General features: G+C 33.4%; 2 protein-coding genes across 3 annotated transcripts; one reads left to right on the forward strand and one right to left on the reverse strand.

The window, feature by feature from the left end:
- The first annotated feature begins 2,868 nt into the window (after positions 1 to 2,868).
- On the forward strand, positions 2,869 to 8,001 carry LOC126723665 (annexin D3). Its single transcript, XM_050427275.1, has 6 exons — positions 2,869 to 3,175; positions 4,069 to 4,214; positions 5,186 to 5,413; positions 6,201 to 6,413; positions 6,499 to 6,588; positions 7,341 to 8,001. Exons 1-6 carry the CDS (start codon positions 3,100 to 3,102, stop codon positions 7,542 to 7,544), a joined length of 957 nt encoding a protein of 318 aa, XP_050283232.1. The 5' UTR covers positions 2,869 to 3,099; the 3' UTR covers positions 7,545 to 8,001.
- Positions 8,002 to 8,770: 769 nt separating this feature from the next.
- LOC126723664 (uncharacterized) lies at positions 8,771 to 15,411 on the reverse strand. Of its 2 annotated transcripts, XM_050427273.1 has the most exons (12): positions 15,285 to 15,411; positions 14,091 to 14,162; positions 13,416 to 13,805; positions 13,113 to 13,327; positions 12,553 to 12,882; positions 12,167 to 12,380; positions 11,209 to 11,301; positions 11,015 to 11,106; positions 10,575 to 10,692; positions 10,340 to 10,425; positions 9,513 to 9,564; positions 8,771 to 9,395 (listed from the first exon to the last, which is right to left on the reverse strand). In XM_050427273.1, the coding sequence occupies exons 2-12, from the start codon at positions 14,097 to 14,099 to the stop codon at positions 8,880 to 8,882; spliced, it is 2,115 nt and encodes a 704-aa protein (XP_050283230.1). In that variant the 5' UTR covers positions 14,100 to 14,162; positions 15,285 to 15,411; the 3' UTR covers positions 8,771 to 8,879. The 2 variants fall into 2 exon arrangements, with proteins under 2 accessions (XP_050283230.1, XP_050283231.1); XM_050427274.1 differs by lacking the exons at positions 14,091 to 14,162; positions 15,285 to 15,411 and having other exon boundaries at positions 13,416 to 13,456; positions 13,569 to 13,665.

Raw genomic sequence — 15,411 nt, forward strand, 5'->3', positions numbered from 1 at the left:
TAGGTGGGGTTTGGACTTATTATTTTGCACTTACCTCTTTGTCTCATAAGCCTGATTATTCTGAGAACAAAATGATATTATAGATCTTATATATGGGTAGTGTTGTGATCTAGTCATTGGCCTCTACGTGATACACGACCATTATTGATCACTCTCTCTCTCTCTCTCTCTCTCTCTCTCTCTCTATTTCTTTACGTAATTAAGGCAAAGTCACATTGAAATGAACCTCATAGAATCAAGTAGAACAGCTAAGTGTGACTAAAGTGATCAGTTGCTCTTTTTTATTGCAATAATATATATTAAAAAAAAGAGTTATGTACAGCTTGAGCTGGCCATGGACCAATGTGATGAGCTATCATCTTTACTTCTTGGTGGATATCTGTATTTTTCTAATTAATGGGTATGCATGGATGATCCACCATGTTGAACATGTGGTTTAATACTCTAGACCCATTTCCAGAAATAATTGAATTCAACTATATATATATATATATTCCCTCATCTCACTACGTATCCACAGCCACTACTTTGATCTGTCTTTTTCTTTTTAGGTCAGATGTCTCACTATTTCAAAATAATTATTGTTCGTGGACAGTACTTTGATTTTTAAAAAAGAAAAAGCTTATACTTTCCCATCTTTTTGTTTTTTAATTTAGCCAAAAATCTTTCTAGTACCTGCAAGGAACCCACTACATCTTCCAAGACTCAAGAACAAAGTGCATAAATTATTGAAGCCTGTGATGGAACCATGGAAGAAGAAAGTTCCAAGTGTGTACATCAAGATAAGCAAGTCACTGATATATAATTAAATTGACTTAATTATTTGTTAGGCGACTCATGTGATAGAGATTGAATAGAAAACACAAATCAGTAATCAGAATATTAATACGATTTTGATGTGTGACAGAATACTATCTCTTTTAAGTTGATAATTGTCCACACTCAAAGTGGTTTGTGGTGAGGTTATCACTTATTACAAGTAACTCACCTTAAGCATTCAACAAAGTTATCAAACTGCAAACAACAATTCTGAAATTCCCCATTTTAAGTTCTCTTACAAAATTATGTACAATGTCTCAATGTTCTTCTTTCATATGTAATAATGGTTATTGTTAATGAGCTATAACTCAATTAACAAAAAAAAAAATAGAATAGAGGAATAGGTCATGATGAATTCACTCATCAACTGCATGTGTTACATATCAATATAAAAGAAGAGTTTCTATTTTGCCTTACAATTATGGAGTCAAAATTATCACCCAAAAAAAAAAAAAAAAAAAAAAACTATTATAGAGTTAATATCTAATAAGGTTTTAAACCCAATGATGCTAAACAACTACACATGTAAATACTAAACAAACAAACAAACAAAAACTATTTCTTTGCTGCTAGTGCTAGAAAACTACACATGCACGCATGTAATAATTAAGGATAGCCCGGCAATGTTTATTTGACAATTAATATTAAGTGACCACAATGTTGAACCATTGTATACCACAGAAATAATTCCTGTCGAATTCTACATCATATATATATATATATATATATATATATGTAGGCTACATGCATGGATGCATCTTATCTTATGAGAGAGAGATTCGTCCAAGAAAATATTTAGCTATCATATAGCCATCATAGCTGGTTTCACATCCCAAATTATGCATAAAAATAAATAAATAAATCAGAAAGAGCAATGCCATCCATATTGCCATACATACAGAAAATTTATACAAAAATTAGAATGAGCTGGGTTATGTTACACCTATATATCGATAGAGTTACAACATTTTTTTTTAGGGAAAAGTTAGAGAGTTCCAACATTATTTGATTTATGGAAATCTTATATGATTCCAGAAACATTTTCAAATTGGATTTAATTTTTTTAATTTTAATTTTTAATCTAATAAATTATTTAATTTCAAACATCTTGATGAATGCAATTAAATATCTGAAACCAAAAGACCTTTCACATAGTAATAGAGTTGTTCCATTAATCATAAAGCCAGTCTATAGCCGCGTTTTTTTAAACGCCGCTTAAAAACACGCAGCTAAAGCTCACGTTTTTTGTAGTGCATGTGATGCGGCAGGTAGATTGTTCATTGAAACTGATATATTTCTGTAAGGAGTATTTAAGTTATGACTAGTTAAGATTTATTAATATCAAAGGCCTATATATATTCTTAGTAAGTGAAAAAATTTGACCTAACAAAAAATAAATAAATTAAAGATACTATTCATGGATAATTATGATAACGAAGTAAATTATTAGCTAAAATACAAATTGCACCCTCTAAATTTGACTAAAATTAATTTTAATCCTTAACTTTATTTTCCTTCAATTTAATCCTTTAAATTTCAAATTTATTCAATTTATGATTTTCTTCTAATTTTGTTAAAAAATTTCTGTTAAGTATCTAAATAACTAATGGGAAAAAAAAAATCTCACATAAAAAATGTATAAAATATTTTTATTAATTTTATATATTTTTTTCTTGTGAATTTTTTTAATAGCAATTTTTTAATGAAATTAGACAAAATATCTGAATTGAATAAATCTGAAATTTAGAAAACTCAATTGAAAGAAAGTAAAATTAAAAAAATAAAATGAATTTAAGTCAAATTTAAAGAGGTTAATTTACATTTTAGCCTAAATTATTTATAGAAATATACCAAAATAGTAGTCCAAAGAATAATATCATGAACATAAAGACCCAAATCACAAATTGGATAAATATAAAGGACTTTTTCTATAAACTGACTCCCATAATTTCATATAAAAATATCAGTAACCCCCCTAAACATTTATAAATTCATAGGGAATTTCAATAAAAAGTTGTGGGTATTTTCGTCCAATAAAAAAATGATGATTTTATTACAATTTACAAGTTTCCTTCATTCAAGCCTACGAGGAGGGAAACTTAACTAACTGAAACAGAAAGAAAGTGCTAAGAAAACATAATAAACAGCTAAACAAAACAAAACAAAACAAAACAAAAAGGCTTACATAAAATCTCAGTCACATTGATAGAACTTGAATCTTTGTAGTGCATTTTTTAGTTCACTGAATTTTATTTTTTAGAGAAAAAAAAATTTTAATTCATGGGTACACTGAGAGTTCCAGTTGTTGTTCCTTCTCCAGACCATGACTGTGAGAGACTGAAGAAAGCCTTTGATGGTATGTCTCTATGACACTTTGTGTGTGTTTGTTTGTGGTATTGAGTTCCATGGTTTTCTTCTTGTGGTATTTTTATGTTATGGGGTTCTTTTGGTTTTTATGTTTAACATGTTTTTAGATGCATATACACATAAATTTTATCAAAAAAAATTGCAGTGATCAGGGTTGCCTGAGAATGAAATATGATGATCTTCATCCATATTTTTCTTTTTTTATAATTGTTGGTTTGTGGGTCATTGGTTAAATTTTCTATCTTTTGATATATATTTTTTGTTTTTTGTTTTTTTTTAATAAATATTTTCCTTGTAATGATATGGGATTTCTGAAATTAAATTTATGATAATTTTCATTTCAAAGTCTATAGATTTTTTAGATTTTTGAAGTTATACGTTTTCAGTGAATTGGATACTGTATGTAGCTCTATTTTTATGTATGTTAAATCTCTTTACAGTTTCCTTCTGGGATTTCTGATGTTCTCCTTGAAATGTACATGGAAATTATTAAATTTTAATTTTTTAGCATTTTCCAATAATTTTGAGTATTTTTTCATGAATCATTATATTATTTCCAAATAAAGTGTGACTGAAATTTAATTATTAAAATAATGTTGATCCATTGTTTTAATTTTTTCCCCTATTTCTTTCAAGTTCAGTTTACAATACATTATATTATTTATCTGTGCATCAGTTTCTTTTCTGATTTCTTTATGGGTTCCTATTATTCCTTTCAAGGATATGAGATGTTTCATGTCTGTAAAACTGTAAATAAAGAATTGACTGTATCCATCTTTTTTTTTTCCTTCTTTGGAGTGTTTTTGTTTATGGATCATGAGTAGTTTAATTATTTTTGTCCTATAAATCATGGTTCTTGTGTTTCTGTGTAAACGTATCTAGGATGGGGAACGGATGAGGCAGCGATAATATGGGTTTTAGGCCACAGAAATGCAAGCCAAAGGCGGATAATTAAGGACAGATATCAACAGCTTTACAATGAATCACTCATTGACAGTCTCTATTCTGAACTCTCTGGTGATTATAGAGTATGGCTCTTGGCCTTTGGATCCCTCATTATTACAATACTAGAAACAGGTTCCTAAAATTTCATACAAATGATAAATAAGTAATTTATTTATGGATTATAAGTAATTAAATTATAGACCAGATATCCTTATTTTAGTGATAATCTTCTTGTTGTTGTGGTGGTGGTGGTGGTGGTACTATGTATGTGAGATGGGGTATGTGTGTTTTGTTTGATATAAATCAGAGATAGTATGTTCAAACATGATTATACTGTATGTTAGTTTTCTAATAAGAGAAGTAGTTTGAAAGATAAAATTAATATTTACATAATCTTTACTAATTCATTTATGGCCCGTTTGGATTGAGGAGAGAGGGAGGGGGAAAAGAGGGGAGTAAAGTAGAGTTGGCTAAAAATAGACTAATTTTGGGCCAACTTTACTCTACTCCCCTTCCTCCCCCTCAATCCAAACAGACTATTAAGGCTGCTGTCTTACATGGAATGATCTTGTGTCTTAAATTTAATTTCCATCTCCAATTCCAAATGTAAATAATTCAAATAAATAAATGGAACAATTCTGTTTTTAAGAACATATGGTTTGTATTATGTTTCAATAGAATGCACTAATAGAGTCCATCTGGTTGTGCTAATCAGTTTTCACTACACGACTGTCTGCATAATGAACTTGTTTAAAGGTAAAACTAGAGGATGGTTTTTTTGAATCAGCATTTTTTTTTTACATATAGATGTAATCTAAAATGGCAGGACTTGTACAATCTACTATGGATCAACAATGTTCACATATTATTACAAAGCTGTTCTTCTTATTGTTCTATATGGTTTAGCAACTGGAAAATGATTTAGAAATGGTCCTTAAAGTTATTGAATGACATTTTTTGTTAAACAGAAAAATGCCATTCTTATTAGCTGATGCTTTCATATATGTAATTCATGCGTTAACATTTAATAATTCAGACATTTTATGTGTAACAGAAAGCAGTGATTTTGTGGACACAAGATCCTCCGGAAAGGGACGCCAAACTGGCAAAGGATGAATTAAAGACAAAGAAGGAAGGAATCAAACACCTACAAGTGATAGTTGAGATAGCATGTGCATCATCTCCTCACCATCTGATGGCAGTCAGGCAGTCTTACTGTTCTCTCTTTGATTGCTCACTTGAAGAGGATATTGTGTCTACTGTTTCTCCACCACTCAGAAAGGTAAAGCAAACTCATTCATAAACTTGAGATGCAAACACTTAATGAAATAATGATCTGATACTTAGGATCAACTAAGTTTAGAGGTAAAGCGTTAACTTAATGAAGTACTAGTTTCATGAGATCCACCCATAGTATCATTGCTTAGGACAAAGGTGCAATGGTGTCTGCATTATTTAGTACTCGGGTCACACTTAATTAGTTTAGTTTCATGTAATCTGCCCATAGTAAATTTAGCTTATTCTAGAAGTGAATGAACAATAGGGGCTCTGCAACCTCTACTAAGTGCCCTTCAACTCAAACTTTTTGTAAATAATGAATGACAATGGGGAAGATTCAATCATTGGAAATGAGCAAGCTGAGAGAGAGAGAGAGAGAGAGAGAGAGAGAGAGAGAGAGAGAGAGAGAGAAAATTCCCATAAATAGTTGCAAAGGGTCATAAAAGGTCATAAAATTACCTTTTGCACTATAGTGATCAGTCTTCATGTTAAGCCTTGAAGATCTCCCTTAGCCTCGAATCTTGGTGTAACTCTTGCACCTTTTAGTACACTTGGTGGCTCTGAAATGTTCTATCCTTGCATTAAAAACACATGTAGTTGTCGCTATGCCTTAGTCTATACTATGACTCCTTTCTCAGTCCGTGTAGATCTTAGGTTCACATATTACTGAGAAACGAAATTGAGAAACAGAAAGGCATGCAGTTTTGGATTTCATATGAATCACACCACTAAATCTATGGTCTAAGGGGTTGCATAACATCCAATTGACTCATAAAATGGGTTTTGAACAGCTTCTACTGGGTCTCGTGAGCTCATACAGGTATGACAAAGAATTGGTGGATAATATGATCACCAAATCAGAGGCAGCTACACTACATGAAGCCATCAAAAGAAAGCAATTAGATCATGATCAGGTTGTGTTAATACTCAGCACAAGGAATGTCTTTCAGCTCAGAGCTACTTTTGACTACTACAAGCTACACTATGGAAAACCCATTGACGAGGTTTATTTTCTATACTTAGCTACTCAACAAGAACTTTTAATTCTTTTTCATCTTTTGTAATATGTTTGTGCAATTTTCTTGACAGGATATTATGAGTTGTGGGAAGGGAGACTTGGAGTCTCTTTTGAAAATGGTAATTTGGTGCATTCACTTTCCTGAGAAACATTTTGCAGAGGTGAATTCCTTACTCCATACCAAGGAAGAATTATATTGTTTCACATCCTTGACTTACTATATATTAAAGACAATTCCTAGAGAAATAACCTTTTATCAAATTCTATACTAAATTTATGTTGTTTAAATTAAGTTTCTTTCAGCCTTGGCCTCCCATGAGGAGGAGGGGGCTTAAGATCTTGTGTGATACTTTTCATAATCAAATGTAGAGCTACTTGAATGACTTTCAAGTGTTTCTACTGTTGCCCTTTTTATCGCTTTAAAACCTGATTTGAAAAAAATTCTGCAGAACCAATTCTTTACCATTTTTGTGGGTCAAACAAATATTAGTCACTGATTTGAAGCTTGATTCTTGGAAGGCAAATGGGTAAGAACCATTCCAATTGGGTTCATGACTTTCATGTTCACCTTGCCAAACTCCGCAGCTTCCATAATGTGAGGAAGTGAATGCAAATTTCCTTTGCGTCAACTTCAACATAAATTTTCCTCCAAAGTAGCCCTTTTGCGACTCTGAAAACCCAGTTGTACTTGCTTTGCTTCAGAATCATTTGGCTCTTAATATTAATAACCCTTGAAGTGGAACGTGATCTTAGCACCTTTATAGAAGTCTGGTTCAAAATCCTGTCTAGATAGTTATTCTTCTTTGATGCTCTATCCGATGTTTACCTTAACTTCTTGATATGAAGAAAGTTTAGCTGTTTGGAATTAGCAGTTATCTTTAATACATTTCTCTATTGCTTGAACTATGACCAGGTAATTAGAGATTCCATTATGGGGTTAGGGACAGATGAAGATTCTCTAACAAGAGCAATTGTAACTCGAGCTGAAATTGATACAATGAAAATCAGAGGGGAGTATAACATGATGTACAATGACAGCCTTGACAATGCAGTTACTGGTGATACATCAGGAGACTACAGAAACTTCTTAATGACTTTGCTTGGAGCAAAAATATGAATCACTCTCTATCTACACCCATTTCTGTTTTCATTCATCCATGACCTTCTATTGTTTTTTTGGCCTCATTGGAATAAATTTTGTTGTAGGAGTGTTGCTTGCAGAATCAAAGCTTGAGACCTTACTGTTTGCCTGTCAATCTGAATTGATTGATGTACATAGAGAATATTTTCTTCTTTTCATGGAAAATTTGCTTTCCTCTCCTCATACTTGGTTTATATGACTGTCATGGTTGTGGATGAGATTCCTATTCTGAAAACTGCTGCACTCACTTGGGAAATTGGTTATTGATAAGTTGCCATTTTTCAATCAAAATGTAACTTGAACTTGGGCAATAAGGCTACCTACTTTCTGACTTGCTAGTGTGAATTTTGGGCTATTGATAAGGTGCCATTTTCAATTAATTTGTTGGGACAATGTCTTTGATAAGCATGTTAGTGTGAAAGTTTGGGTTTCAGTTTGGTTCGGAAAGTTTGTAAGCATGACATAGAGATTAGCCCCTATTTAACCTGAAAAATGAAAACTACAAAATAAGGGGGACAATATTTACACCAAATGAGTTTTGAAAAAAAATCCTCCAATCCACTACCTAGGAACAATTTTCCAAGATCATGTACATGCTTTTTTAATCGCATGACCTATTTAATAATCATGTAACACTTGGATTACTTAAATGCTTAGATGATCAGGCTACATGTAGATGATGATCTAAATCTTCACATAATGGTTTAGATAAAAAAAAAAAAAAAAAAAATTAAATTTTTTTAATTTTTAAAGAGTTACAATCTATGACGTCCGCTCTTGATAATAGTTTTTTATCATCAGACCAAGATACCAATCAATTCTTAGTATAGGCGGAGATTGAACTCTAAATTTCTTATTCAACCATCAAAGACTTTACCAGTTAAGCTAACTAGAAACTTGATCTAAAAAAGAAGAAAACTCATATGAGAACATTTTAAAAAAGAGATCCTCCATGGTACTAGGAATCAAGTCAAGTGTAAATGTAAATAGAAATGTACCTATAAAAACTGTAATAATAACTACAAATTAGATTCATTTAATAAAATTTCTTTCCTCCATATAATTGGTTTGGCCAATGGGATATCCAAGAAGAGAAATCAAAGCATGTAGCTTCTCTTTTTTCTTCTTTTTTCCCTAGATCTTTCATGGTTTTCAGACTAACTAACTAAATTCCATCTTGACAAACCAAACAAAGAAACAGCTGCATGTCACCAGTTAATGATATGTCATTTACTGATAAAGAACCATTTACATCAGGATATATACAACAACAATGAAGCCTTAGTCTATATATTTGGGTATATAGCTTCTTTAAATGCCTTCCAAAACTTTATCTATAGCTTCAAAAATTTTAGAGGCTAAATTCTCATCACCAGCACTAATGACAGTACTCGTTCCTATTTCAATCAAAGCTTTTTTAGGTTCATGGACGTGTACTACACAAGCTTTTTCTGATTCACCATTGCCCATGCATTGTTCTACAGATCCATTAATGCCAATATTTGATAATATATTTAGAAGTTTTTCCAAATCAGGTGAACCCCAGTGTAGCAGTGGCCTTATCTTGGAGGATTTTGCCTGCTCACTTCCAGAGAGTAACCGTTGCTTGCCATGATATACCGAGAGCTCTCCTTTTAATCTTGTGACATTCATGTTTTCATGCTTTAAATTTCTCCATTGGAACTGGAGAGCCAAGTCAGTTGCAATTTCTAGTTCTGAACTGTCCTTCAAGCTTGGTATACGTATCGATGCATTTTCAGAATAGTGAATGACAGAGAATGAATTAGCATTTGTAAATCTGGTTTGTTGCCTCAAATCCTCAGGTAACTACATAAAGCAGGAAAAAAAGAAAAAAGAGGAGAGTGGACTGATTAGACTGATAAATAAAATCTTATGCAGCATTAAGAAAATATATGAATACCAAGAGAAGTAGGATAAAATTACCAGAACAATTTTTGGCTGCAATATCTTAAGCAAAGGCTGAACTTTTTGCAACCTAAAAAAGGATAAAAGTCAAAACAAAGTAGAAAAGTTGAAGCCAACAGTTAAGTTCAGTGGAGTTGCAAAAAAATTAGGCCCAAAATTCGAGATTGCTTGCTGCATAAGAGTGGTATGGCAGTTCAACTTCTGGTACAGAATCACACTTTTTTGAATTGTTTCAAAACAACATTATGTTGATAGCCTTCTGAACAGCAGAGTATTCAATCAAGACAGGGCACTTATATAACATGCAAATAGCTGTTTAATGCCTCAGCTTCAAACGTAACTCATGATTGGTGGTGCAGGGCCAAATAATAGATTTCTTATACTCAATATTGTTCATTACAAAGAGCACAATATCCAAATAATTATAGACTCCATTTTGGAGACCTGCTTATGTCCCTGAATTCTAGAATAAGTGGCAACACATAGTAAAGCCAAGTGGTGCAAGAGTTATTGAACATTGTAGATATTTTCAGATAGTTGCACTTAGGTGGCACTAACAGTTTCAATCCTATTAAGTGCAATGCACCAAATATAAGTGCATAGTGCTACTGTCTTCAGGTTTTAATATGTTAACCACCCCCCCAACCCCCCTCCGTTTCCAAAAAAAGGAAAAAAAAAAAAAAAAAACAGAAAGAAACAAAAGAAAAGAATGTATGTGTATACAAGAGGATGAGGAAGAGAAGGCGTGAGAAAGGAGACAATAAGAAATAGGCAATGGAGTGTATTCCCACAAAGTAAAGTAATACAGCACGTCAGCACCCCATACAGAGGACAGAAACCCTTACTTTATTCCAGAGAGAAATGAGCACTGAAGAACCTTCATTGCCATTGGCTTGAAAGGCAAGAGCGCCAACTCAGCATCCAGTCTACTCTGCAGAGTTGTACATTCGTGTTTTGGTTTTTAATAAAACTATCCCAATTATATCAAATAGTGATAGGTTTCAGTCCAACATGCAATTTCAATAAAATATAATTAAATAAGAAACACACAAGTCGGTGAAGTTATTCACAACATTGCACCTCTAGGACAAGCAAAGAGTTTGGATCCCCACACCAACGTCGAAGAAAATGAACAACTGGACCAAGCCGTAGACTCCAGTGAGGAGCAAATACAATGCAAGGTTCCTGCCAATTAGTTCTATGAACAAAATGTCAGTTTGGTGCTGTGAACACAGATGACATACTGATACAGTACATGTTGGTGATAATGGTAAAGTAACCATTCAGTGGTGTTTAACTACAAATTACATTTTTAGATTCATTAACACAGATACATGTTGTCTTCTGATGTGTTGCTACCTGAATGGTGTGTAATAAATGATCCACATGGAGAAGAATATTAGACCAAAAGAGAAAAATAATACCGTATGAATTAATATTAATGAAAAAATTTCAACAATGCCAGCCGGTAAGTTCACAATAAGTATTCAAACAAAGAAAAAAGGGAGAGAAACACTTACAACAATTGAGGCGAATGAACAGCAGGAAATACATGAAGCTTCTTGTCTTTTATGAGCTCAACATGTGAAAACAATGGCTCACCAGAAAACAACTGCGACACCAATCAAGATAGTATGATGTCTAACTTTAGAATGTTGTGCATTAAGAAAAGCTCCATGCAGCTGCAAGCAATAAGTCTATAGATCTGTTTTACCTTTTCTTGCCGCTCTTTGCATAGCCATTCTGGAATGACATTGGTGTATGCCAATAGTTCTTCAGCTATAGAAGAAATAACATATATAGGAACCTACAACATGGTTAATGATTTGATTAGAAGTTAGGAATCATCAATCTGATATAGATAAGAAGCATGTCCTACTCATAAGCCAAGGCATTGACATCAGTAATGCACATTTTTACATTTCTTAAATGGATAAGTGTTTAAAATGAAGTTTCAACCTTCTATTTATTGCAGCAATAATTTCACTGGCCAATTATACCTCTTTAGTTACAGCAATATAACTAATTTATTCCTATGACATTGCTGAACCACCAAAGGAATTTCACGTCAGACTTAAAAACAAAAGAGGGGGTATTTCACTCAGAAGTTGCAAAGGGTTCAGATTACAGCCTTGACCATACAGCTGGCACTCCATTGAGAACTTCGATGAATGATTAGACAAAAGAAAGTATTATCCAACCATATGCAAAAGGATTATGTAGAAATGTAGAATAAGCAACATTAGCTTAATGCAAAGGAGACAACCAATCAACTAGACCTTTTATAAAGAACAAAGTGATAGGCACAAAGAGGGCCTCCTAGATTTGCTGTTGTGGTAACATAAGAATCCGAGAATTCAAATTGGGTATGTGATAGATGTGCAGAAAGGACACACACTTCAAAAGAATAAACCAAGGTTATTCCACCTAAACACACCTAAGCTACATGTCTCCTAGTGAGGTTTGATCGCCAAGGCATCTCCTTTATAGTTTGTTTATACCTGGACTACATTGCTTCAGTTCAGGATTGGCTCTTATCAAAAGTCAAGAGCCATCAGGAAAAAGTTACCTAATCTTGTAGCATAATTTACAGCAACTGTCTATACAAGTCTGACCAAACACCCCCCCCCCCCCCCCCCCAAAAGAAGAAAAGAAAAGAAGGTAAGAGCTACCTTCAGAGTTGAAGATTCTAGTGAAGCTGATATCTGCTCCAGAAGCTGCAGAAGAGTTCCAAGTCGATTGATGGGAATGAGGACAGAACCACCAACTTTAAGAGAATCTATAGCACAGTAGCAGAGATAAGACAGTTTCTCCTGTTCTTCCAAACTATCATCTGTATAAAGTAAGGATTCAACTGACTCTTCCCAATTGTTGTTGTTGTCCGTGCTATGCAAGTTAATTGCAAAGGTAAAAAATGTTCAATATCTCCATTTAATGATAAATAAGAACTCCATAAATTTGTAAAAAATAAAATCAATATAATAGCTACAATAAAGCATCTAGTAAAAAACATAGAACCTAACAAGATAGCTAACAAAACCATGGAAAGTGATAATACCTGAGAGTCGACATACTGTCGGTAGTTGGAATAGAGAAACCATCATCATCCTCAACATTTTCCATGGCATCCAAGGATGAGAAATCTGAATATAATACGATATCATTCGATTGAAGAGAACGATAATCAAATTTCATTGCATGAGCAGGAAGAAAGATAGAGTTTGAAATAAAAGCAACATCTCTTTTTGGACCATTTATAGTCCAATTACAAGTGCCTATTTCTAAACCAGAGCTGAAAGCTTTTATGATCAATGTGCCATTGTAGCAGGTCTCTTCAGCATATCTAAGTGTCTGAACCTTCTGTGTGCAATCTGTCACATCAGCTGCACTGAGAAGTTCCACTTATTTATTCATTTATTTTGATAAGAAGTGATAAATTATATTAAAAATATACACTGAATACAACAAATTGACAGAGCTTTTACTTGATAATAACTTAGTACTTGAAAAATTGATATATAAAAGTACTAGTTTAAGACAAAGACGCAGTGCAAGTATGCATTGAAAAAATTTCATCAAGAAAGGACCCTATAGACTATCAAATGAAACATCAGTTACCTGTACAAGGGCACCCAAGCACCTAGCTCTGTCCCATCTTTGCCTAAAACTACTTCTCTTAGAGCAGATGGAAGCAATTCAAGCTCTTCCCAACTCATCCATTGAGGGAAACTAGACCCCTCAGGCCCATAAAATTGCCTGAATTCCATATGCATTGAGACAAGCTCCTCCATCATAAGCTGCCCAAGTCTAGCTGTTACTTCAGTTACATATATCTGACAAATTCACCCACCAAAATTATGAAAATCTTATCAACATTATTGGGAAAGACTAAATTAATATCACCACCCAATTGTGTCATACCTTAGCAGAAAAACCCTTCATCCGAGTAAGAAATGGTAATCCTAGCATACCCATTGGGCTTGAGATTAATACAATATCAATAAAAGACACATTCCATAGGTGCAAGTTATTAACAGTTTTGTACCAAGGCACTGCATAAATCAAATCATTTACATCAAGGGGCTTGTCGATTTTCTGCCTTTTTCTAGCAACAGATTCTGAACTTGAAGAACTAGAATCTTGAAAGTCAGAAACTTTAACATCCACCTCAGCATCAAAGCCAGTGGGAACAGGAGAGAAGATTGAAAGAGCTGAAAGGTCCATGGGGCAATCGAATAATATCCTAAACCCACATACATTGAACATGTGACATGCTGGGAAATGAAAACCCCCACCTCTGCTCAAACATGTCTGCAAAACAATGAAATTTAATCAACCCCCATAAACCAGAATTTAAATAATACACACAAACAGGTACATATCTATGTTAAAATAAGATCCTAAACTGAGATACATTGACAATGTGACATGGTGAAAGATATAAAACCCCCAACTTTACTCAAACATGTCTGCAAAATTATGAATTAAACCACACACCCAAAAACAGAATTTCAATAATATATACATGCAAACAGAAAACCAGTACATATCTAGCTCATATTCTTTAATTATGCAGAAAGAAAGTAAGAAACTCACAAACTTCATGGGGATGAAATTTTGCCACTGCAAATACTGGTCACTCTCTCTTGCTACAACAAGTATGTTCACCTACAAAGAACATTCATATTCATCAAAATAAATAAAACCCATTATTAAGCACGTACCCATTATGTATGAACATACATACATACATACTACTTAGTGACCCAGAATTTTGTTGTGATTTGTTTAAAGTTTTGAACTTTGTCACACACTTCCAACATCAATTCATGAATCAGACGGTAATGAGTAGACAAAATTATATTATAGGTGCTTTTTAATTTCTCCAATTTATAGTCTGAGACTCTGAGTTACATAACTTTTTTTTTTTTTTTTGATAGATAACGTAAAAGTATTATTAATAATAGTGCCAAACCGAGTACATTGGTGATGTACTATGGGGGCACAAATCAAGAACCAAAATTACAACGATCAAGAAAAACAGGAAAAGAAGAACAAGAAAAATGAGGAAAGACCACACTCCACTCAAAGGGAGTGTGCAAGAAAAAAGACTTAATCTCTAGCAAAGACGCTGATTCATTTTAAACCCAATATTCTCTCTGAATCAGGAAAAAAAGAAAAAGAAAATTTACTTGGTCCTGTAGTTTACCATGAACATGCAATCGAACAATCTGCTGAGCTTGAGAGCTCTTTTATGTAGGTCTGGGCTAGTTTATGCTTATATGTGTTGAATCGTTTATCAAAACTGTTCATTGTCCAAAGACAAACGAAACTGCTGTGTCATTGTTGATCACAAGTAACACAACTTCAAAAACACTGTAGAAAACATTCAATAGTAATAAAATTGTTTGTGCAGTAAAAACTATAAGTGCAATCATGCACTAATCCCAGTGGGCTAAAAAAATGACTATGTCTAATTAGAATATAAAATCCAAACTCACGACTATGATATTAAAAAAAAAGAAAAATGACATATGGGCATATGAGCATATGAGCACAGAACATATCAACAAGGCAACTGGGGAAAGTAAAAATTACACCATATCTGTTCAGACCCACATACTTTTTTTTGCCTATCAGTTTTCATTGAACAGTTTGAAGCTTCGATTTTAAAAGCAAGTAAAATAAGCATATGCTAGATTCATGTTAAAGAAGAGAGAGAGAGAGAGAGTTACGGAATGGAAGAAGAAATTTCACAATGAATATCGGAGAGTCATATCCTATGCTTACCTGAGATTATGAGGCTGGGACAACCAGCGGCGACGGCGGCGAAGATGAGATGAGATAGAGACGGACGACAAATGAAATAACAGAAGGAAAGAAAAACGAATCATGGGATGGGTCGGGGGCGGGTTCG

The sequence above is a fragment of the Quercus robur genome, chromosome 4 (assembly GCF_932294415.1).
Source record: "Quercus robur chromosome 4, dhQueRobu3.1, whole genome shotgun sequence".
NCBI lineage: Eukaryota > Viridiplantae > Streptophyta > Magnoliopsida > Fagales > Fagaceae > Quercus > Quercus robur.

Bases quoted from the DNA above. Each gene is read 5' to 3' on its own strand.
- LOC126723664 (XM_050427273.1), bottom strand. The intron at 12,381-12,552 runs GTATTATCACTT...TAACTTGCATAG, and splicing joins GACAGTATGTCGACTCTCAG to CACGGACAACAACAACAATT. The intron at 10,693-11,014 runs GTAAGTGTTTCT...TTTTGTTCATAG, and splicing joins GTTCATTCGCCTCAATTGTT to AACTAATTGGCAGGAACCTT.
- LOC126723665 (XM_050427275.1), top strand. From the start codon at position 3,100: ATGGGTACACTGAGAGTTCCAGTTGTTGTTCCTTCTCCAGACCATGAC. The intron at 5,414-6,200 runs GTAAAGCAAACT...GGTTTTGAACAG, and splicing joins TTTCTCCACCACTCAGAAAG to CTTCTACTGGGTCTCGTGAG. The intron at 6,589-7,340 runs GTGAATTCCTTA...AACTATGACCAG, and splicing joins CTGAGAAACATTTTGCAGAG to GTAATTAGAGATTCCATTAT.